The 25,021-nt window shown below is 34.3% G+C and overlaps 2 protein-coding genes across 19 annotated transcripts in view; one reads left to right on the top strand and one right to left on the bottom strand.

Annotated features, from left to right (window-relative positions):
- Positions 1-7,059, top strand: part of si:dkey-71h2.2 — a 97,888-nt gene extending 90,829 nt beyond the window's left edge. For 4 of the 13 annotated variants that reach the window (XM_087298123.1, XM_087298126.1, XM_087298121.1 and 1 more), the window contains exon 9: positions 3,981-7,059. In XM_087298123.1, coding sequence (XP_087154249.1) covers positions 3,981-4,074 — 94 coding nt within the window. In that variant the 3' untranslated portion in view covers positions 4,075-7,059. Of the gene's footprint in view, positions 1-1,180; positions 1,219-3,980 lie in introns of all 13 variants that reach the window. The other 9 variants (XM_087298132.1, XM_087298131.1, XM_087298129.1 and 6 more) reach the window with 4 other exon arrangements.
- A 2,031-nt stretch (positions 7,060-9,090) lies between these two features.
- Positions 9,091-25,021, bottom strand: part of fndc4a (fibronectin type III domain containing 4a) — a 70,124-nt gene continuing 54,193 nt past the window's right edge. For all 6 annotated transcript variants that reach the window (XM_087298143.1, XM_087298146.1, XM_087298144.1 and 3 more), the window contains 3 exons: positions 23,718-23,807; positions 16,829-16,962; positions 9,091-10,433 (listed from right to left, as the gene is read on the bottom strand). In XM_087298143.1, coding sequence (XP_087154269.1) covers positions 10,392-10,433; positions 16,829-16,962; positions 23,718-23,807 — 266 coding nt within the window. In that variant the 3' untranslated portion in view covers positions 9,091-10,391. The remainder of the gene's footprint in view (positions 10,434-16,828; positions 16,963-23,717; positions 23,808-25,021) is intronic.

Genomic DNA, 25,021 nt, shown 5'->3' with positions numbered 1-25,021 from the left:
CAGTGTTATTATTGTACAATAATATTACAATATTATAATAATTTTACATAAGTTGTCTGAAATAATCTTATTGGAATCATTTAATAAATAATAATTATACTCATAATAAAACAGATTTATTGCAACGTTATTAATCCGTGGTCGCCACAGCGGAATGAACCGCCAACTTATCCAGCACATGTTTTACACAGCAAATGCCCTTCCAGCCACAACCCATCCCAGGGAAACACCCATACACACTCATACACTATGGACAATTTAGCTTAGCTAATTTACCTGTAGCACATGTCCTTGAACTGTGGGGGAAACCGGAGCACCCGGAGGAAACCCACGCGAACGCGAAACTCCACACAGAAACACTAACTGACCCAGCCGAGGCTCGAACCAGTGACCATCTTGCAGTGTGGTGACAGCATTACCTACTGCTCCACTGTGTCGCCCCGGCATCTGACCTCTTCAAGTAATATTCTCCAATTTTTTTTCTTCTACATCTTTAAAAAAAAATGTTGGTACATCAAAATGTGTGGTTGATGACCATCTGACCAGCTAATCCAGCAGAAAATAGTGCTTAAAAACTATTTAACATAATAATTTCATAAAAAAACAAGGCCAATAACTGCAAAAAGGTCCATATTTTAAGAAAACATAACCGTCCCTTTTACCAGGCTGGCTACGGGCCTGTTTATATATCAACTTAAACTCAGAACTGGTTAATAGTTTTAAATACTCAATGTCAATTAGCTGAATGTGCTTTCTAATAAGACTGTTTAACTTTCAATGTTTTTAACTTTATGCATACTACAAGGCTTTAGAATGATTGCTTACTCTGCCTCCATAAAGTTGTAACAGGATGTGATGCCAGCATTTTACTGTGATTCTTCATCACTGGCACATACGCAGCGGGCCAGAAAGAGCTTGCCAATGAAATCCATTATTATAAGTAACGTAATGGGCCAAAAAGAACCATGATTCTCCTAAGTGAATCTGATGAGGCGGATCCAAATAGTCAGCTCTTTTCTTTCACTGAGCATGTAGATAAAAAACACAATAAAACCCATAATAATGGATGTAGATCTGGACTCGCCGACAAAGGCTGGTAAAGATTGAATAGTAGGATGCTGGGAAGGATTTAATCATAGCTTGTTTTCAGCTTGCTCTCTCTCACCTGCCTCTCACGCAGCAGTATGGAGGTGGAGGAGATGGACGCAGGTAAGTGAGGTGAGAGAAACCAAACACACCGCCCGCTTCAAATGATGATCATCAGTCATCGCTAAACCTCAGTCAGAAACACTCGTCTATCATTTCGCTACCTGCATCACACTGAGCTTCCTTCATGACAATATTAATGTTTCATTTTAGCATAATAGCATACAGCACAACAGGGTTCCCACACCTTTTTGTTAGTGTTGAAACAGCGCACGGTAAATGATGTATACAAGCACTCAGATGGCCTAATAAAATATTACTCTGGTAAAAGTATTAAGTAGTCAAAGTTCAACATGATGTGTTTATGTTTAAAAGTAAAAATGCTGGTTGATCGTCATACAATACAGCAATCAGTTGCTAAAGACTGCATGAAATGAAAATGTACAATCTTCATTCTGCTAGTGCTTATTTGATAGTCTTAAAGTGAACAATGAATCTGTGCAAATTAATTAACTGTTTGTTTTGGTAACCTTTAATTAAGAACTAACCATAGGCATCCACTCTGGAATGGCAGTCCTTCACTGATGACATTATTTTAAGAGCTTGGGTGAAGTACACAAACAAATGTTCATTGGATTAACTTTTTTTTTAAGCTAACTGGTTGCAAACAATTTATATGAGCTAAAATTAAACAACCTAATTAGGTTAATAAGTTAATAAAAAAAATAATATTTAGGTTAAAATGAAAACATTACTAAATTTAATTTGTTTAAATTCAGCCCATATAAATTGTTTGCAAACAGTTAGCTAAAAAAAAAGTAAATCCAATGAATATTTTTTTCAGTGTAGGCTTAGAGCCCCCCTCAAATCATTAGTTTGCTGCAAGACAAATATGAGAGGAGTGCCAAAAAATAAAACCTTGCCCAAATATTCTGTTTCAGTTGTCATACTGTAATATAAGTTTGCAGCAACTTTACACAGATTTAGCTGGAGACTCACAGTGCATCAGTTGAATCACTGGAGATGTTAATTGGAGACTTGGGCTGCGTCCAAAATGGCATGCTTCCATACTATGTAGTATGCTAAAAACAATATGCAAGCCAAGTAGTATGTCAGAATGCATAGAATTTGAAAATCAGTGCTCCAGAAGTATCCGGATGACTTACTACTTCCAGAGAGATTCTTATAGTGCATCCGATGCATGCTATGCTATCCCATGCTACCATTAATGCACTGCGAGAGAATTCATGGACGGTAGTGATGCAATGTAACTGACACGGGTAGGTTACGTGATGATTTCGAAATGGCAGATGTAGTACATTCATACTACTCACATTCATACAGTATATAATGTACAGTACTTTTTTAATGGTTGAGTAGTAGATTCAAATTCAATAGCTACTGAGTAGTGTGTGATTTCGGACGCAGCCTTACTCTGACTGAATCATTTGAATCATCGGGACATCTATTCGAGACACTGATTAACTGCAGAGTCACTCTATTCATTTGAATCAGTGCATTACCTATAGAAGTTATAATGATTTGAAATGTATGTATCTAAAAATACTTCAATCCTGTACAAAATAATAATTAAAGGCTTAGATGTAGAACTGATTCAAAAAAAGTATTGAATCCCGAAGAGGCATTCATTTCAAAAGTGACAGATAATTAAATAGATTTTTAGAAGCTTTCCATTCTAAATACTCTTGAATTTTTTATTTGTTTGTTTTTACAAAACTGTTAAGCAGAAGAGTTTTTAACATTGGTAAGAGGATAATAATAAATGTTTCTCCTCTTCTCTAAATCATAATATTAGAATGATTTCGAGGATCGTGTGACACTGACCACTAGACTGTTGATTTCTGAAAATTAAGCTTTGCTTTCATAGCAATGAACTACCTTTTTTAAAATATATAAAAGTTGTTTCAAACTGTAATAATATTTCACAATATGAATGTTTTTACTGTACTAAGCTTTATGAGCATAGATAGCTGAGAATCTTATATCAAATCAATGTAGTCAATGGCTGTTTATCAATTCCAAGAATGTAGAGAATGGACTTGCATTCTTGTGGACAGTGTTCTTGTCAAGTTACCTCAGAAGAATGAACTCAGGAGACAGCGAGAACACAGAATGCGTCTGAGAAATGAAATGCATTCTAAGTTCTTTCTGATGGTCACATAATGGCCTTTGCCTATTTTTAACAGAAAATGATTTGTTTTCTCCTTTTCTGCATAACATACACAGAAACATTACCAATATACTTTGCACAATTTTTATGCATTCACTCATGAGATAAACAAGGTATATCTCTCAACTTTAATAATAAACAGGTAGAGAACACTGCGCATCCCACATCTATTATTCAGCCACAATGACTTAACTTGAGTGAGTTTTGCGCTTAAGTCTGCATCCTCGATATCAAGAACACACCCGGGAGCTTTCACGCACCCTCCGTTCTTCGTTCTTGAGTTTCGGAACTAAACTTTGATGGTTGATAATGACGATACTTAAAAACATGAGGACACAAGATCGCTGAAGAACGCATATCGAGAATTAGCCAATGAGTTATTTTACTTTAAAAATTCGATAAAATTAATAAAAATTTGTATGACCTTCCATGTCTGGGAAAAAAAAAGAATTCCTTGATATTTCCAGAATTTCTTTGACAGTGGGAACCCTGACAAAATCATGTTTATTTAAAGATTTGCATGTACATCTTTCACATTTAAACTAGTTTTTAAAATATAAAATAAATAAATTACAAATTAAACAGAATGAAACAACATAAATCAATACAAAATTCTCATTACTCTTAATGTTCTCTTCATCAGATTGGCCACGTCCCGCAGCAGAACCCTGTCTGAAGATGCAGCTGTGAGTCCAGCAGAAGATCTCCTGTCCTTCAGCAGTGACGACTCAGACTGAACACACACGCACGCGCACACACACATACACTTTCACCAGCCTGTCAGAAAGAGTCCTGAACACACAACACATACTGTAATGTGCAGCTAATGCCTCAGTGATGGACTCATTCACAGCACTGCCACTGAAAACAGCAAACAGCACCACAAAACAGCAGCACAGATGAGCATGATTCAGAAACACAGTAAAACTCTGGATCTTACATTATAATACTGTAAATTCAGGGTAGTTACATGATGAAACAACATGTATGAAACTGCATGTTCTATAAATTATACTCAAGCATTTGTGTAATTGAATATAATGTAAAAAGTGTAAATCTTTTCAACACATTGGTGCTATATTGTAGATACTTGGGTTATTAAAATACGTACTTGAAAAGAAGACCAAATGTTCACAGAAATGCACACAAAACATTCAGCACAGCATTCTTCAAGACTCCCACAGCCATTATTTTAATGCCAGATCACTTTGGTCCTCTCAGTCGAACGCTTTACACTAAGCAAAGCCACGGCAAAGCTCTCTGGTGAGTGTTTAAACATCAGAGGATGAACTGTAAGTGTTAAAGACCTTAATATGAGCATTTACAGACTCTACTGTTGTCCAGGACTTCAATTTGGAACCCTATTTTTAGATACGTGTCAGGATTTTTAGAGCACACTTAACCCTGGGTTATCATCACTTTAAACCCCGCGTTTAAACTTCACTAAGCATTCACATTTGTGTGTGAATTGTCTGTTTCCAAACTTTTTTACAAATAAGTATTCACCGAAAATATTTATTCCTGAATGAACCTTGATTTGCCTGTTTGTTGGAGTGCAAATTGGCAGGACTATAGCTGTGTCCAAAATCACCCCTATAGCCTTAAACTAAAGTTAAATTCACATGTTTTTACTGTACATCATGACATAAATCTAAGTAAGTTTAGTTTGAAATAAACAAATATACACTGACTCTTTGTTTTTAAAGAGAAAGATAGTGAAACATTGAAAACAGTGTTAAACAATGTTTAAGATGGAGCGATAGTGTATAAAGTGATTTTTTTTTCCATGTTTATAGGCTGAAAATTAAATTCAATCAGCAGTACGTTAACAGTCAAGTCAAAGACTCACATAACAAATACGCAATAATAAAAACATTAACCCAGGTTTTAAGATTGTAGTGTGAAGCCTCAGTGTATGAATACACAGTATTAATTATAGACTGGAGCTCTGCACAAGACCTTTGGTCATAGGAGAAATGGTCATGCCCAACTGAGCCTGGTTTCTCTCGAAATTTTTTGATTCTTCACTTTTGCCAATTGGTGAAGTTTTTTCCTTGCCGCTGTCGCCACTGGCTTGCATGGTTCAGGATCTGTAGAGCTGCGCATCAATGGATTTGCTCTTCAGAGTTTGGACTCTCAGTAGTGAATATTAACCACACTGAACTGAGCTAAACTGAACTGAACTTAAACTTTGAAAACTGAACTGACAGTTTCAATCTTCTATTTGAAGCTGCTTTAACACAATATACATTGTAAAAGCGGTATACAAACAAAGGTGAATTGAAAGTTGAATTGAATTAATTATAAATCATGGTAAATTACCAGCATTCTGAAACAAATATTTCAGGATTCAGTTTAATGGGAGTTAAATGACCCAGGGTTAACTAGTGAGAGAAGCACTACTGTGGTCATAGGACACTTACTTAAGCAATCATACAGAAACTACTGTGAATCAGGTAATATTTAAACATTTGAATAAGGCCTCAAAACACTTTTTTTTCTTTTTTTTTTTTTTGATCTAATACAGTCTGTTCCTGCACACCTGCTTCAAAACTTGCATATTTAGTAGTATTAATACCATATTATTTATGTTTAGAGCACAGCTATTTCACCATTTGGCTATATTCAGCAATGTAATGTAACACTAGTTATCTAATGTAAACAGTTATTTTATAGATATGCAACTCCAAATAATAATGGAGAGACATGATCTGTTTTTGATCTTTTTTTCTTTTTTTTTTTGCATAATTCAATTCACCATGATTCATTCAGACCCTGTCAGATCAGAGCAAATCAAGTTTGACCAATGTTAAAACCATTAAGTTGAGTAAACTTTGGGCAAACAATCATCACATTCACTTTGCTACAGCAAATGTCATATTCTGTTGAACAGATGTTAGAATAAACTAAACTGTCTCCATTATTTCTTTCAGTTTTGCCATTTCTTGGCTTTGTGAACTCTGTGCACTCCAGAATATTACATTTTACCTCTCAGAAATAAAACATAATCCTTTTCCCACGAGTCCCAATCAGTCTCTAGCAGCTAGAATTATACTGTATGTAAAATATACTGCCATTCTGCCCTTTTTAACACATTAAAATTCACACGTCTTCATCATGCTCTGATATCATTAAACACCTGTGGCTCTGTCAGCTATTTTTTAAACATGTATTTTCTCTCTACATTACAGATGCTTTCTATTCTCTTTATTCTCCTAAAAGTGAAATAAAATTCATATAATTTAATATATATACAATAATAGCAGTAGCAAAAATCTTAGTTTAAATAGTGGTGTTCTGCTCATTTTGATTTATTATTTTGAATCTGTCGGTGGTTTAATAATTGATGTTTGTTCTGATTTGACTGCTTATGCATTTACAAAATTTCCATGGAAGGATTTGGGACACTTTCTATGTATTTTGCTGTCTTTTTTTTTACTGCTGTAAATAAATTGTCATCATATATGAACTTATTAGCGTTATTACTTAATAGTGTGTGTGATTTTATAATCGGTTGCATTTGATCATTTGTTTATTGTAGGAAATTGAAGTTGGTGCTTTAAAAAAAATCTATGCAATCCATGTTTGGCTTTGTAAACATCCTGATTTTTATTCTTTAATCATCATGAAACCATAATGAAGTTCAAGAGGTTGTTTGCTGATATACATAAAGCGTTGGTTGATATTTAATAATGTATATTAAAACAATTGTTCCAAAACAACAGTAGTGTCATCTTGTGATGAATGTGTCTGTTTTGATTATATTATTCGTTTAATTAATCCCCTGATGTTTTGTCAGTGTTAATGTACTCTGTTTTGTGGTTGAATGCACCAATAAATTACTTCCCACTCCATTAGTTAAAGCAAACTCTGAATGGATGGTGTTCCCAAAAATGACAATATGCTGTTCATTTAGTCACCCTATAAAATGTAGTCGTAAAAATGCCAGTCAATATCAGCACTTTTATACACTAACTGACTAAAGTATTGTCGTCAAACCCAGTTGTAAGAGCAACAAATAATAACCTGACTTCTAGTTGATCATTTGGAAAGTGGCAGAAGGTAAAGTGTTCAGATGAATCATCTGTTGTACTGCATCCCAGTCATCACAAATACTGCAGAAGACCTATTGGAATCCGCATGGACCCAAGTGTGCCGCAAGCCTGCGTTTGAGTGAAGGTCTCGGCCGTTAGATCGCCCCCTGGGGGCTGGCTGCAGTACAAGTCATAAAGCCCGCCTCCTCCGTGTAAATGAAGGAGACTTGAGCCCAAATAAAAAAATTAATTACACTTGCAATAAACTGTCCCGAAAGATGGTTCTGGTCGAATTAGGCATTGGTTATTGTGCTGAAATAGGTGCAGATCTTCATTTTTGTAAACAGTTTGTTTTTAGCAGTAATTTAATGCTGGGCGTGTCGTGATTGACAGCTGTGATTGACAGTTTCTCATAGCAGCGCGTCTGGGCTTCGGCAGAAGACTGAAGTGTTGTTATTCGATTTCTGTGTTATTTTACCATGACAAAATGAGTTCAGTAGTAAACTACAGTTTCTGACATACATGATCCTGGTGGAACACTGTTTATTCGCTAAGGTCAGGGCTTTTTTCGGGCTTTATTAGTTTGCTGATGTACGCCTAGCCACCCAGATAGCAAAATACACATGGGCCAGTTCGTGCTAGATTCCAGCCGAAGACTTACCCCTCAGAGCTCAGACTGACTACCTCTGCTGGACCTACTCCGGATGCCTGGACTCACTGCCCGATTCCAGCCTGAGTCAATCGAGCCAGATGCGGCGGCCGAGCGAGCCGGCGCTGCCGCATGCGAGCCGGAATCAGCCCGCGACGCCGCGAGTAGGTTATGCGCAGCGGCCCGGAGCTGGCGCGATTGAATATATAAAACCCTCATATTTGTTAACGTTATTACATCCATTTGTGTTGATAAGACAGCAAACGCATGCTGAGAAGTTCAGGGGGCGTAGTTGATTTTACATAAAGCGTTTGGTTGGAAGCTCGACTCAGCTCATTTTCGCGGCTCCTCCTCAGGCTCCATCAGACAGTCCTTCTGTGCATGTCAAGGCTCCAATTTCAGCAGTCTTTTGCGACAGTTTGTGCCCGTCAAGCAGGCGTTTTGCCCTCAAAGCGTTCAATGGGAAAAGGGGCTGTCGCGTCGTCCATATTTTTTACAGTCATTGGCATGGACCCAAGATTGTCAAAGGAATCAGTCAAGTTTGGTGAAGGAAAAATCATGGTTTGGGGTTACATTTAATATGGGGTGTGTAAGAGGTCTGCAGAGTGGATGGCAACATCAATAACCAGAGGTATCAAGACATTTGTGCAGCCCATAACATTACTGTCCTAATTAATTAAAAATTAAGTCATGATCATATTTTATTTTGGTAAAATTAGCGTAATCTAGAGGCATTTGCCTTTCATATAACTAGAAGTCAAGTTATTATTTGTTTTTCCTAAAACTCAGACAGGCGACAAGACTTTTGTCAGGTAGTGAATATGTATATTGGTTTGCAAATGAATACCTGCGGCTCCTGACGATACATTTAGGTTTTTACAAAACATGATCGGTCTGTACAAAAAAACTGAAAATGAAACATTATTAGCATTAATCCACAACCTCATCAAACAGACATCATATTTGGATGGTAAATGATCAGCAAATTTGATTAGGTTTCTGTGTGGCAAATTCTGTCATACCCCAAATATGCCAGATATAAAGAAGGCAGCAAGAAAAGAAAACTTGCATCAAGTAATTCCTCATCTTTATTAAAACTGACAATAAGGAGAAACATCACCTAATGTAAAATAATATATATGAAATAAGAGCATAAAATGCAAACTATGCATGCACTTTCATCATGAGTTTTATGGCACCTTAATATTCTTAATAACAATATTTCAGTCAGAATATTAATTGTTTTCATTGTTTACGACACAGTGATTTTAGCATGTACATTATTCAGTCTGGCAGGTTTTAAGATCAACATTTAGTGCAAAAACAAACACAAGCCTTACATTTAGGATACACGAAACGCTTATGGCGGTCAAGAGATGAAACTATCTGCAAGTTTTCCTCTACTTTTACTGACAATTGCAAATAAGAGCACAAGCTTAATCCAGTGAGCTGCTCCTGTACACATCTTACACTGCGAGAGATGCATGCACAAACAGAACACCAGCTAATAAAGAGCAAAAGTCATATTTCGCCAGCACCATATCAAAAATACACTTTCCTTACTTTTCTATATAAAAGAAAGAAAAAAATCTCTGATTTAGTCTGATGAACTGCGGAAATGTTGGGGGTGTCCATCATAAAATACAGGCACCTAGTCACATATACAATGCGTTTTTACAGTAGATTGCTTTAAAGTGCCTCTATGCTTATTCAGTTATTACCCTTCATGTAGTAGTATACTGCAGGTAATGCTGTTTGTGATGGTGAAAGGTCTGCAAAGATCAAAGTGAAAGAAAGAAATTATTCTGAACTGCTTGATTTCAGTAATTCCCGTCTTCCAGCACCCAATTTTATATATATTTTTTTCTGGATACTATATAAATAAGCAATAAGACCCTGTTAAATGAGTGCTGATGTTCCAGTTGTGTTCTAATATATAATATTGAGTCGTCAATGGTAAAGGAATTTGAACAACAACAAAAGCTGATGATCGAATATGGTAATGAGTATTTGGTAATTGATACACACTCTAAGCAGTAGACCAATCACAAGAGGCTGCACCATCTGACCAATCAGAGCAAAGGAGACTCTCAGAAAGGCGGAGTTTAGAGAGCAGATCTTTAAATGAACCATTTCAGACACAAAGAAAAAAACTCACCCTGCAATGTGTTAGAAAAGTTTTTGACCACTGTACATTTGAAACCTTCAAAAGGAACTAGGAACCATTAACATGGGAATCCTCATTTAAATATAAGATCATATATATTTATGGGCTGATATTGCAGTGTAGATGTGGACTCTAAGACTGTGGTGATGGAAGGGTTGATATACAGTGATCCAGATACTGCAGGTGGGCTCGAATGATGTCCCATCAGACCTCAATGATGTTGATAGATGGCACAGACTGGTGGAACTGCAACAGACAGGAGGACAAATCCAGTTTCATCAATGCCTGAATGCCGCTGGATGTTTCTGCAGCTTTAGAATATTGTATATATGACTGTGAGCCCTAAGATGTAATACACAGAGAGAGATGAATGCTCATCATTTTGCTGTGCAGCAGAGTAATATGTCGAACTGAAGGCCATTAGGGTCCTTGGTACAAGAGATGACATCATCATCACAGGCTCTGATATTGATTTTATCATGCGTCTAAAAGGCCTGGTTTATTTGATGTGTTATAAGGACTAATGCTGGCACACAGTGGAGCGGGTGGAAAGTGAAGCATCTGTCCTGAGAAAGTGGCAAGGGAAGAGCTGGCTTGAGGAATATAAGAAGGATCAAAGGCATACAGTATGCTGGTTTTCCTGAGAAAGTTTATTTTAGAAGTAGGTCAGTAGCTCTGGTGTTTGATCCACTGCATTTATTATGCTGATATATGCCTCTAATTCTAAAATTAAGAGTCATGCATTTTTTCCCACTTTTCTCTTTAGTCTGTACAAATAAAAAATACAAATATGTTAATATTCTGATGATCATTGTAATTTTACCATTGGCTAGTTGGTATTAGTTCAGAATTATTTTAGGTGCTTTTATAATATTGATTTGATTTGTTAATTAAATTAAATTTGAACTGTATTATAGATCTATTGCACACACATATAGTACAGATATATACAGTTGAGGGCATATTTTTTAGGCCTCCTGTAAAATGTTTATTCTTTTTCTCAAGAAAAAATTGCATGGAGCAAAGATTTTTTTACAATATTTCTGTTAAGTGGTTTATAGGTTACTCTTATCCAAGTGTAAATTGAATAAAATATTTCCAGAAGTGTTGCCATTGTGTGACAAATGTCAGTTTTTAGATTCCAGCCTGTCTCACTCCTACTCTATGTTATGTTTCTCAAATTACAGAGTTTCTGGAACAAAATCTGAAAGTTTTTCAGATACATTAAACATTCTGATTGAACCAGATCCTATATTAATTATATTTGGAGGTTCCAAAGAATTTTTGAGATTTACACAGGTTCAACAACAGTTTGTTTCATATGGGTTGATAATAAATAAATACATATCCTTTTGTTTTGGAAGAAAAAAGAAGTTCCAGCTTTTAAATTATGGTTGACAGAGTTTACGGGTACATTACATGTGGAAAAAAAAACAGGTATACCTTAACCCTTTAACTGCCCCACCAAGAAAAAAAAAATTGCATTTCTTAACTCGTTAAGTCACTGGTTAACACACTCAATGCATTTTCATAACATCCCCTAATATCTAAAATATCAGCCTCTACCTAATGGTAGATATATCTGATCATGGTTAAAAAGTACTGGAATTAATATATATATATATATATATATATATATATATATATATATATATATATATATATATATATATATATATATATATATATATATATATATATATATATATATATATATATATACATATACGTTTATATATGTATACATATTATGAAAAATCTGAAAATATGAAGTGTAAGACAAATTTATTTTATATATTTTTATCATTTTGAACACTAAATTACCTTTATATTTTAGAAGTCTGCCATAAAATATTTTTAGATTTAAGATGTTTGCTTCTCTCTCTCTCTCTCTCTCTCTCTTATTTTTTTTTTTTACAATAAAACCAAAATAAAATGTAGTAGTGCAACAGGATTATTTATTTATTTATTTATTTATTTTTTGTAACCAACAATGCTGTGTGTGTAAACCATTATTTATAACAGCCATTCTTTAAATGACTTTAACAGTCGTTATTTAAAACCGTCAAAACATGGTCAACCATTTAGTGGAGCAGACAGTTAAAGAGCTAATAGACAAGATTTTGTTATTTAAAAAAAAAAAATGTTCGTCCTTTTTTATCTCCTTTCTACAAGCTTGTGATTAATATGTTTACTATACGTTTAGTACCTACATTTACCAATAATGAACTTCCGGTGAGAGCTTTATGTGGCTATTTTCAATTTCATAAGGTTCCTTTTACAGCATCGATTTTGCAAAGTAATTAAAATATATTTAGTTATATAGGGTGAAACATCTGTTTTATTTGTTAAAGCATAAAAAAGAGAGAAGAAAAGTGTTTAAAAAGCACTGGTAGGTGGGTGGATAGCACTGGTAGGTGGTGGTTGGTTGGGGGAAAGTATGTATAATCTTTGTTTAATTATAATTTTTATGACTGTTGGTTGTTTTTTCATTTTCTCAAAAATTATTTTGAATGTCTTATAGTTAAAATGTAAGTATTATATTTCTATTTCTTTTAAAGTGTATTTACAAGTGAATGCCTGATAAAATTTCTAATAATAAAATATTTAAACCAAAAGATATCCGATAATATTATTGCTTATGTTTGTGTTATTATAGCTGAAATAAATGCAGTTTTTTAATTTTCTAAAACCATCAATATTATTAGTCCCTCTCAAGCTTTTTTTTAATATTGGCTACAGAACAAACTATTATGTTTAAAAATGTGTTGAAAAAATCCTCTCTTTTAAACAGAAGTTGGGAAAAAATATAAAAGAATTCAAATTTAACAGGAGCGCTAATACAGTAATTCTGACCTCAACTGTATATATATATAGTAATAATAATGCTTAATAATTATTATTCTAAAAATGTTGTCATTAAGTTTGATCAATCATTTACACCACAAACAATTGGCCAAATTTTAAGACAGCACTAATAGAATTATTACTATTATTATTATTAAGCATTATTATAGAAGACATGCATTTTAAAAAGTTTTCATCTGATTCGTCATCAAATGTCTTGATGGCTGTGTGGAAATTTATTTGGTGAAACGTCCAGAACACTGGAAAAAACCAACATACATTATGTATTTTAATGACACATAATGATTGAAATGCACCCAAATGAAGAACTGAATAAATTCAGGAGGTTTTGAATTCTGCAAGTCCAGGCCGAATGCATTTCATTATTAATAAACACACATAATGATTCTGGGACACTGACATAGTTTCTCTATTTAGCATTCTTGATCAGAGCCAAACTGGGTTTATAGAGGCTGTGGTGTTAGACATGAGTCATGAATGCAAGACGAGTTGAGAGTTTGACAGACTGATGCTCTCTGGCCATTATAGTGTTTGGCCTCATCCTTCATTGTTGGCAGGTTCATCCAACAAATAACAAAAAGGTTTTATCAGTCAGAGGTTTTATCAATCGGCAGACAGGCTTGGTGGAAAGTGAGATGGATAGCAATAGGAATGCTCCTCTGCTTTCTGTCTTAGTCTTTCTGCAGGTGTTAAAAGTGATGGGGGCGTTTTCCTGTCCTCGACGCTGGAAATGCTGATGCTACGCTTTTCATTAAGAGTTAATGGAAAGCATCAAATCTGAGTTTACAGGGAAATAGATTTCTCATTTTCAGCTCATTCTAAGGTTTTGAGGGGAAAAAAGAGGGGCAATTCCAGAAATTTTAACCAACACGTATAACTGAAATTATAAATATATAAATATAACCATTTTGCACTGAAATGTAGCATCTGATTAAATCTGATTAGAGATTTGGAGATCTGATTAAATGTGATAACTTCATACAATGTAAGAATTGTGTTTAATCAGATTCATTTATGCAGTATTGTAGTTTTCAAGAGTGATTTCCTTCACAATGTAAAGTAGATTTCTTGACAAGGTTGATAAATCCAGCTGAAGACTTTAAAGATGTTAAAATTCTGTCATCTGTTTACCACATGCTACTGATTTGTTTTCTGAGACTTTTCTGTTTTTTAAAAGCTTGAAATCTTTAAAGCGTGGAGCTTTTACTTGGCAAAACAACAACAACGATCCGTTGTTGCAGACAACAGATTAATAAATCATTGTCACCACTTTCATGAGAAGACATTTGGTGCATGCTTTATTTTCAACAGCTTGGAGTGAAACTGTATTTACTGCTAATTGATTAGCCTCGGGTTGAGTTATGAAAGTCTGTTATCATGTCTTGCTTGCACAAAATAATTAACATATTTATCAGATTTACACAATTACAACCTTTGTGATTTTGTAACCTTCGTGATTTTGATAATCATCACTGACAAACCATTTTATGTCCTCCAGCAATGATGTCATTAATATAAAAGAAGTCAAATTGTTTTATAAACAGAATTTTTTATAACATCATTTTATAAAATTTTTACACTTTTTATAACCACAAAGAGTAAAAATGTATATAAACTAGGGCTGCATCTTATTAAAAAAATCTAGCATTGCAATATTTTTTTCATTTCGCAATATATATCTACACTGCTTAGCATATATAAATACCGCCCTCACAAATCTTTTAAATTCATATTTTTATTAGGAGATTTTCAATATTATATTTGTGCATATGTAACGGAGGCCAGCTAGTGTGTGCTGTGCAGGTAAACCTCACTCCTCTGACCTCTAAAGGTGCTCTAGCGACAATCACTAGAGGACATGGTCTTTAGCCTCCTTGTTAGAGCGACCAACTCTCATGCGGAAGGACGCCGGTTCGAACCCAGCTCGGAGCAGGTTGGGTGGTGTAAGACCAGCGGGGTTACACATATACATTAGAATATTCAGTACTGAAGCCAAATCCAGAGCTTATCTAATAAAATAACTTACGATAATGGTCCAAAAACTAGTACATCCAAATATAAAAAATATTAAATTCTAATTTAAAAAGAGAAAAAACAAAAGAAGCAAAATATTTTTTTGTTATTTTTTTCAGTATTTTGCTTGAATTTAATTTGATTATTTTTTAATTTCTAAACATGTTTGGTGTTTAAAATATTACTTTAATAAATATATCTGTTTAATAAATCTGTTTTGTTTAAATGCACCAAAATACATTGCCTATATTCACTGAGAATTGGATAAAATAATCCTTTTCGAAATGGGCTGTACTCAATTATGCTGAACACTTTATATTGGAAAAACAATTTCACCACATAACTTAATACCTGTATTAGGCAAAAAAAAATTATAAACAATCTACGTATACACTTTTTGGGGTCCCCCAACACATTTTCAATGTGTTCTGTGCTATCTGCAGTCCATTTCTCTATTTGCAAGTGTTGTGAGTATTTTCATGCAAAAAAATCTATAAAAACAATCAAGAAAAAAATACAATTGAAAAAGATTTTTATCATTTCCTGAGTGTAACTGTATTCAAGTACAGTAACTGAATAATAAAAATAAATATCAATTCAATAAAGTTAATCATTATTAAAGTCACAAATGGTACTATTTATTATGCCTGAATGCTTTCAATGTTATCATACAATCACAGGCATCAAAAACACAAGCAAATGATGAATTATAATACTTAACATTGCATATCCTGCGATGTGACTATTGCAAAGGATCACATTGCGATATCGATCCTCAAACGATATATTGTGCAGCCCTAATATAAACCCCATCCCAAAGTGTGACGTTTCTTTAACATGTACACTACAGTAGGTGATAAGTGAATCAGGGCCAAATGACAAATCAGATCCCATTGTGTGTTTCTGAGGGAAGAGTTTCACTTAATCAGGAAGTCTACCATTTTTGGAAACTACTATAACTACACTATATTTTAAGTAACAATTCTTATTAACTTATGATATTAAGGAAAAGCTGGGTTTGGGTTTTGGAACATAATTTGGGTAGGGATGTAATAAACTGTTATCCTAATAACCATGCATGTAATAAATCAGTAGTTAATGGTGTGAACAGGCCATATGCACAGCTAGTGTTTTTCAGCCAATCATGAACTTCCAGTGAGAGCTTTATGTGGCTATTTTCAATTTCATAAGGTTCCTTTTACAGCATCGATTTTACAATGCAATTAAAATATATTAAGTTAAATAGAGTGAAACATCCATTTTAGTTGGCAAAGCATAAAAAAGAGAAGACCGTTTAAACGCAGGCCATGTCATTAGCAGCAGGCTAGCGCAGAAATTCCATTGAAAATACTGAGGTAAAATTAATGTCCATATTTTAAAGACATGGTGCAAAAAAATTGAATTTATTGTAGTGCTTCATGTTTGTTCTGAGACCCACTTTATATCGTATCTCAGCCAGGCAGTGAAGATCACTGTTTTTTAAAGAAATAAGATCTTAAAGGCAGCAATTTTGTATGGGATGACAATTAACCAGAAGCCCTGGGGCTGGCTGACTAAAATTAAAAGTTGCATATAGCCCATTGTGACGTAGTAATGTTACTTTAAAACAAATGTGACAATTAATTAAAAAAAAGCCCAAAACACCATAAAAACACCCACCTCCTTAAAAAAATGGTTTAGAATGTTGTGGCATACATGATCAAAAGAGTGTTTTAGATTGGACATTGAGATGTTTGATCTGTACATTATGTGTCTCTCACCTTGCTCCGCAGAAGGCCTCCGCTGTGGTGCTCCGGTGTGCTTCTCTCCGAGGACGGTTTTACTTTCTCTTTGCTGTTGCTGGAATCATTGTCTTTTATAATGTCATACTGTCGGCAAAACAGGGCAATTACAGCTGCAGAAAAAGAGAAGACATTGTGACACAGAGTAGATGTGCTGATTTAACTCTATCAGCTCTGGAGAGACAGACTGATAGACAGAGTCACTGAAGCATCCAAACCTGAGACACAAACACACAACAGAACCCGCTTTATTTATAGCTGAAGACAAAGTTTAAAGACCTCGTGTAAAAGTTTTCTTCTGTTTCAAATATTTTCTAAGTGCTGTTTAATGGACACCATTTTTACAACATGTTTATATTATTATTATATTAATATATATATATATATATATATATATATATATATATATATATATATATATATATATATATATATATATATATATATATATATATATATATATATATATATATATATATATATATATATATATATATATATATATATATATATATATATATATATATATATATATATATATTTCAGTCAAACTCAGAGCAATAACACTTTCTCCAGAATAAAGTTTAGTAGGACTTGGGTACACTTGGGAAATGAATTCAAATTTCACAGGAAGGCTAACTGTCTTCATCTGTTCCTCCATTTCTTCTCTCTCTCTCTCTCTCTCTCTCTCTAACCGACCGTAAGTATGTACACTCATTTTCTGAATTAATTCAGCACATAGCATGTGGCTTAGAGTCATGTATGCAAACCAGCTGATAGGACTGGAACAAAAGAGTGTTACAGTAGATGATCATTAGACCAGTTTAAACTGCAACAAAACCAAGGTTACAGGATCGTTAAAGGTATCAATTAAAAAAAAATTATGATAGTAATCATTTTTCAAATGAAGTGATGCTGTGGATTTTCTGAAGACGTCTGCTCCAAGATAGAGTAACACGTATATGTTGCTATGTTTTTATGTTTATTAATAAAGATGAATGCTTAAGGGCTAGGTTATATTCAATATAGGCTCATTCTAAAAACCTAGCCCCGTATAAATTTTTGGAGATCGCAAATTATGTAGCCAGAAGTACCTATGGTGGCATTCAATTTTTAAAACGGTATGACGTCGTTTTTTTCGCGCTTACCAGCTAACCACCTATCTCTGTATGGACGGCTTTCCCGTTGTCACTAGTTTGTCCAGTTAGCTTGACATGTACTTCAGCGAACTTGAGATGCAGAGACGAGTTGATCACGACGACGGGGTTCGAGTCCAGTAAAGAGCGGTTTCAGAAAGCGGGTAAGACAAAAACAGAACCCAAAAATAAAATAAACAAGTAAATAACAGGGTGAGAATGTGGTAAAATCTGAAAACGTGGTAATAATTAGGCAAGAGCTTTTCTTTTTTATTTTAACATTAAAAAGTTTGAGGTCAGTTAAATTTTTAAAATTCTTTTATTTTTTTTTAAACAAAATTGAGCGTTTTTTGTAGTAACTAAACATTCACATAAAGTTTTTTTTTTATATAATGCTGCTGTTTAGAAATAATAACAGATAAAAATACATGATACCGAAATATTTCTTAGACAATAAAACATCATGATTTCTATAGGATCATATGCCACTGAAGACTGCTGTAAAATATAGATTCCTCAGGTCCAAAATAATCCAGACTGTGAAACTTGTATGTAGAGTTTGAAAGCATTACGAGTGGTAGATCATGTTTTAAAAATGCAGAGTGATGGAGTGCGGGTCTGGCCCTGCTTTTCATGTGGGACACGTCCAGCATCTCTCCTGCTCTGAGAGCAGCAGACAGAAGTCCCTCTCTGTAGTCCAAGCCCAGCGGTGCGAACACATCCCTTGTTTGCTGGAGTGGCAGTTGCAATTGAGCGCATGAATTATTTTGTGACAGTGAGGCAGACTGACTCTGTCTTACGTAAGCAGAGAAGTGCTCCTCTTCCCCGTGCCCTTCTCAACCGTTCATATTTTATCACTTTAATGCATATCATGGTTTTTGCCAGGCTTTTTAGGGCTGGCATGTATGGTGGAGATTTAAACACCACCTAATTCAAGTGATGCTGAAATTATTCATGTGAAAAATTAATAACCATTAGCAGATCCAAGGCGAATTATGATCTGCTTGCTCACTCTCTTTCCTTCTCAAACTCATTTGCTTTCATCCCTCTCAGAGATTAATAATTCATAGGGTAATGTTTGTAAGCATAGTTACTCTCAGTTGGCATAAACAGTCAGGGGTGCATTTCCCATGGACAGAAGTTCCATCATTACCAACACAGTACTGGGATTTAGTGTTTAATTTTTAAATAAACATTTGCAAACAGAGGCACTCACTTCACTTTTGTGCTTGGAAATACAGTTTCGACCTGGGAATTAGCTTCCTTGTAATATGACACATCCAACCCAGGCTCATTCGGAAAACGTACCTCTATATACATTTCTGGAGACCGCAAAATACACCCCAGGATGTATGTTTTTTTGCTGTTTTTTTTTAAATGTATTTATTTATTTTTTTGCAAATCCACAAGAGGCCGCTGTGTACGCTTTTTGTGATCTAAAATTTCTCTCGCGAGTGCCATTCACGCCTACTGTTCTCAAATAAATCCACCATAGGCTGCTGTTAACTGACTGTTTGACTGACTGAATGACTGACTGACCAATCGACTGACCCACCCTCCTCTTTCCCTAAACCCAACCAATTTTATTGATTGACCCGCCCACCCACTTTCCTAAACCAAACCAACAATTTGTAATATGGTTACTTGCCATACCCAAAGACATTTGCCAGGTTTTTGTCCTTAAACTGCTGGTGTGTGAGTGAGGGACTAGTTTATTACACATCTAATTCAAAATCTTTTGGTTGTTGATTTTGGCTGTTGTAGACTGTGAAGTATTTTTAATTATAACCTAAATTGGTTGGTGTAATGATATTGAACTGTAATGCAGTAAATACCTGCAGACCTTAGAATAAAAAAGTTTAGGTAAAAGCTTAAGTCTTCAGTAGCACTGGTATATTTTTATTCGGCAGAGGTGGAAAGTACCGAATTACATTTAGTCACGTTACTATACTTAAGTAGTTTTTTTGAGAATTTGTACTTTTTAGAGTAGTTTTTAAAATCTGTAATTTTACTTTTACTTAAGTATGATTTGCCTAAAGTATTGTACTTTGCTACATTTTCAATCAAATGCGTTACTGAGTAAAAAATAAATATATAAAGAAATGCAGTGAAAAAAGAAAAAGGAAATCGCGCCCGGAAACCACGTCACTGCAGCAGCGTGAGAAAAATCTGCAGTAAACTTGTCTATTTACTGTTGCTGGAGCTGGATTTGTCGCCGGAGTATAGAAAGTTTATCAGCAAAATACCTGACCAAAATACCTAATGTTCGTTAGCACAAAGATTAGATATTAACGGGGATGCAGAGCAAAATTGTTTATGCACAACGGGCTCTATGCACAGGTAGAGTTTTAAAGCTAACGATAAACCTCCGGTGATAGCTTAATGTGAGTATTTTAAATTTCACAAGGTTGTTTGTACAGCATCAATGTTGTAATGTAATTACAATATATTCAGTTAAATAGACTTAAGCATTCATTTAGTTGTTCAAGTGTAAAATTAGATGAATGATGGTGAAACCACTAGCACTATCAGTAGCAACAGGCTAGCAAATTCCATTTGAAAATACTGGGTAAAGTCTAGATAGGATACGCGGCCTGCCGGATGTGCACTATGCACATCAATATAGCAGCATTTTTATGACACTGTATAACAATAGGTGACGCGGTGGCACAGTAGGTAGTGCTGTCTCCTTACAGCAAGAAGGTCGCTGGTTCGAGTCTCGGCTGGGTCAATTTGTGTTTCTGTGTGCAGTTTGCATGTTCTCCCTGTGTTCCTGTGGGTTTTTTCCGGGTGCTCCGGTTTCCCCCACAGTCCAAAGACATGCGGTACAGGTGAATTGGGTATGCTAAAAATTGTCCGTAGTGTATGAGTGTGAATGAGTGTGTATGGGTTTCCAAGTGATGGGTTGCAGCTAGAAGGGCATCCGCTGCGTAAAACATATGCTGGATAAGTTGGTGGTTCATTCCGCTGTGACGACCCCAGTTTAATAAAGGGACCAAGCTGAAAAAAAAATGAATGAATGTATAACAATGATAAATATTTTTACAGTATTGTGATGGTTGGGTTTAGAGTTGGGGTGGGGGTAGGCTTTAAAAAATACAATTTATTGGGTAATTTAATAAATAATACTCAATACAACTACTGTTTTTATGTTACTGTGACAGTTGTGTTTAGGGTTGGGGTGGGGGTAGACGTTAATAAAAATACAACAAATGTAAAATTTAATAAATAATATAAATAATTCTCATAAACTTTCAGCCGCAACTGTATCTGGAACTGTATCTAGCAACAACCAAAATACTGGGGTAAAACAAACTGTCATGTTTTAAAGACATGGCGAGGAGAAATGGACTTTAATGCAGTGCTTCTTGTCTGATCTGAAACCCACTTCATGTCGTATAATATGAAGTGCAGGCAGTGAGAATCACTGATTTTTAAAGAAATGAGACCTTAAACATAACAATTTTGAAATGGAAAGACGTCATCAGAAGCCCTTGGAATGCCTGGCTGAAAATTAAAAGTCTGTGTGCATATAGCCCATTTAGATAACACGCAGATGTTGCATTAGAATTTGTGAATTTGTATAAATTGTTAAATAGGATAATCTGTAAAATATTTTAAATAATTATATAGTTTTTTGTCATTGGTCTTTAATTTTTAAAGTTACTTATACAAATAAAAACAACTAATTGGAGATTTATATCATCTTTTCCTTTTTGAGAAATAGTTACTCTACTTTTTACTCATGAGTACGTTTTTAATGAGTTATTTTTTACTTTTACTTGAGTAGATTTATAGACATGTAACTTTACTTTTACTTGAGTAAAAAATTTTGTAAGTAACAGTACTTTTACTTGAGTAGAAGATTTTATTACTCTTTCCACCTCTGTTATTCGGCAATAGCCAAAAATACAATGAACAGATTTCATGTCAAAAATCATTAGAATATTATGTAAAGAGAATGTTCTGAATGTCACTAACTCAAAGTTTTTTTTCCTACTGTAAACAAATCAAAACTCAAATCAAAAATGTTGTATTAGTAATATACATTGTAAACACTTCATTTAAATTACATTAAGTAAATTTTACTATCTTATATCAGGTTCAATTAACTTGTCAATAACATGTAAAGTTTATTTAATGTTTAAACCAACAATCCTAAATGAATGAAGTAAAAGTTAATTGATCATCTTTATTTTTTGAGTTTATATTTATTTAAATGAACAAAGTAATGTCAAGTTCTTGTTTTAGCAGGAGGTATGTTGCTTTTTTTATTTAAATAATCTGATTAGTTAGTCTAATAATCTAATTAGTACATTTGGTGTAACTTGGTTAAATTAAGACATGCATTTCCATTTGAAATGTGTTATATTACTTTATTTGAAATAAAGTGAACCCAAGAGCAAGTTTACTTTTAAAATTCTACTATGGCTTTCTGAGTGAAGCCTCAAACATTAATGCTAATAATAAGAAAACAAATACAGTGCTTCTCGGGATGGTGGTAACATTAAAACAAAAAAAAAACAAAAACAATCAAAACTTCTCTTAATCTTCAAACTAATGAAGATTAACCTCTAACAAGTATTTCTCTCAAATTTAAACATCTAAGATAGCTTTTATTCCTCAAAGTTTCCCCTCCTATTTTAATCCCATGCAAAGCATGCTGGGAACTACATATCCATTGCGACATATACGTGATTAAAATGTATTTAATATTATTAGGTTTATGACTATTAGAAAATATTGAAATATTAATTGGTCACACTTTACAATAAGGTTCATCAGTTAAAGTTAATTAATGCATTTACTAACATGAACAAACAATGAACAATACATTTAATACTGTATTTGTTCATGTTAGTTAAGGTTAGTTAATGAAAATACAGTAGTTCATTGTTAGTTCATGTTAACTCATGGTGCATTAACTAATGTTAACTAGCATGGACTTAGATGTTAATAATGCTTTAGTAAATGTTCAATTATGATTAATAAATGCTGTACATGTTGTTTTGTTCATGATTAGTTCATGTTAGTAAATGCATTAACTAATGATCCTTATTGTAAAGTGTTACCTATTAATTAAATTAATATTTAACTCTTTCCACTCATTTAATTTATTACATAAAGTAATTGTTTAAATATTAAATATTTCTAGTTATCTACCTGTAGTTATTACTAGTTTCTAGTTAGGCTAACTAGAAAATTCGGGTTATCCTTGACACTTAAAATTACAATTTAAAAATTCTGACAGAGGATTTATTAGATTTGACTACACCAAAAAGTAATTTCTTTCAGTGTAGATAATGAATATGGCCAAATAAGTAGGTGAGCAACAGTATAATCTATATTTTTTATTCCATAAATAAACATATTTCTTTAATTTAGTTTATTAAGAGACAAATGTAAGGTAGACTATAAAAAAGCTAAATAACAAAGAACAAGATGAGTCCTTTTATTGTCATGGTCATCATTTACATATTATTTTGATCCTAAACCTTTAATTAGGAGAAGTTCTCACTGCACCACCAGCGTGATCTCACTACTGATACTTTTAAATAACACGGTTCAAACAACATGTAGCTAGCTTCTTCAACAATGCCTCATACTGTGATACTGTAATTCAGCAGCGAGTTACTTCAATGTTTGGGAAACCCACTGCAGAACAAAGCTCCAGGACTGGGATGTTATTAATAGATTGGCACTTTTGCTTTAAGCTGACACGAGAGTCTCACCTGCCCACATGAGAAGCACCACCACGATGATGATCATCTCTCCGGTCTGCAGGTGTCTGGCTTTATCCAGGCCCTGGACAGTCGGGTCGTCTGTCAGATGAAACACACAGATATCTGTGAGTGATCACATTGACAACTCAAGCTCATTTACAGCTCATATATTGTACACATCACTGAGCAGACTCTGAAACAACCAACCAAAAAAGTCTATTCCCTGTGGTCATGAGTCAGACACTATGATAAGACATTTATAATGCACTACTTTGAGGTTTGGAGAATTGTTGTGTAAATGTTAATGTTTTATATTTCTTTGAATAATAGAAAACTCTAAAGAATGATGTTTGTTTGAAGCAGAAATCTTCTGTGACGATGTTTTAAAAAGTTAATGCACACTCTTGTGGAGGCTATACTTGGGAGAAAGAATGATTTATTAGTATTCAGTGTTCAATGCTATTAAGTAGTTAAGTAGTTTGTTGAAAATTATTTAAAATTTATATTAATAATTGCATTCGACAATTTACAATATATACATATACACTAATTGCATTATTAGAGCTACAGATGAATTTAAATAATCTATTAATCTTAGATAAAATGTATTGTAAGAAATGGGACTCTTTTATACAAATCCATACGATTTGATTTGTTAAAAAAAAATAAAAATAAAAAAGTACTTTTAAAGTGGTTTTAGCAGCGCTCTTTACAATTATTATGAAACCCTGCACTGGAGCAGGGCTAGAACGGAATTTTTGGAAATGCAAATGCGGTACTACCCTTTATTTCGGTGCCAAAAATTTGTTCAATGTGAAATGGCGCAGTGTTTTCCTCGTTGCTGCTGTTTGCTTGGCAAAAGACATCCTGTAAGAAATTTTTGGCGCATTCAGCAGCCAAGGTCTGGAACTTGATCGAGTAATCCACCACGATCCGATTCCCCTGATGGAGCTCGGTGAGGATTCGGACAGCCCGATCAAAAACTTTTTTGAGTTCCTTGTAGAACAGCTCAAAAGTATAACAGCATGACAGTTTTTGTTCCCAGGCTGTAGTTCCCCACAGAGCCGCCTTTCCCAAAAGGAGATTGATACGAAGACAACCTTAGACTGCTCTGTGGAGAACAATGATGGTTGCAACGTAATATACAAGAAACACTTGACTGGCAAAAGTAAAGCTCTCCAGAATAACAGGTCAGTGGAGGAAGGCGAGGTTCAACAGAGCAATTAGCAACCCCCGGTGCTGGCAACATTTCTGGAGCTGGTGCGGCCTTAGCTTGTGCTGCTCCAGTAACCAGCTGTTGGTAAGCAAAGAAA

The sequence above is a fragment of the Danio rerio genome, chromosome 20 (assembly GCF_052040795.2).
Source record: "Danio rerio strain M-AB ecotype USA chromosome 20, GRCz13ab, whole genome shotgun sequence".
In the NCBI taxonomy this organism is placed as follows: domain Eukaryota; kingdom Metazoa; phylum Chordata; class Actinopteri; order Cypriniformes; family Danionidae; genus Danio; species Danio rerio.
This window is presented reverse-complemented; position numbering and strand designations above follow the sequence as displayed.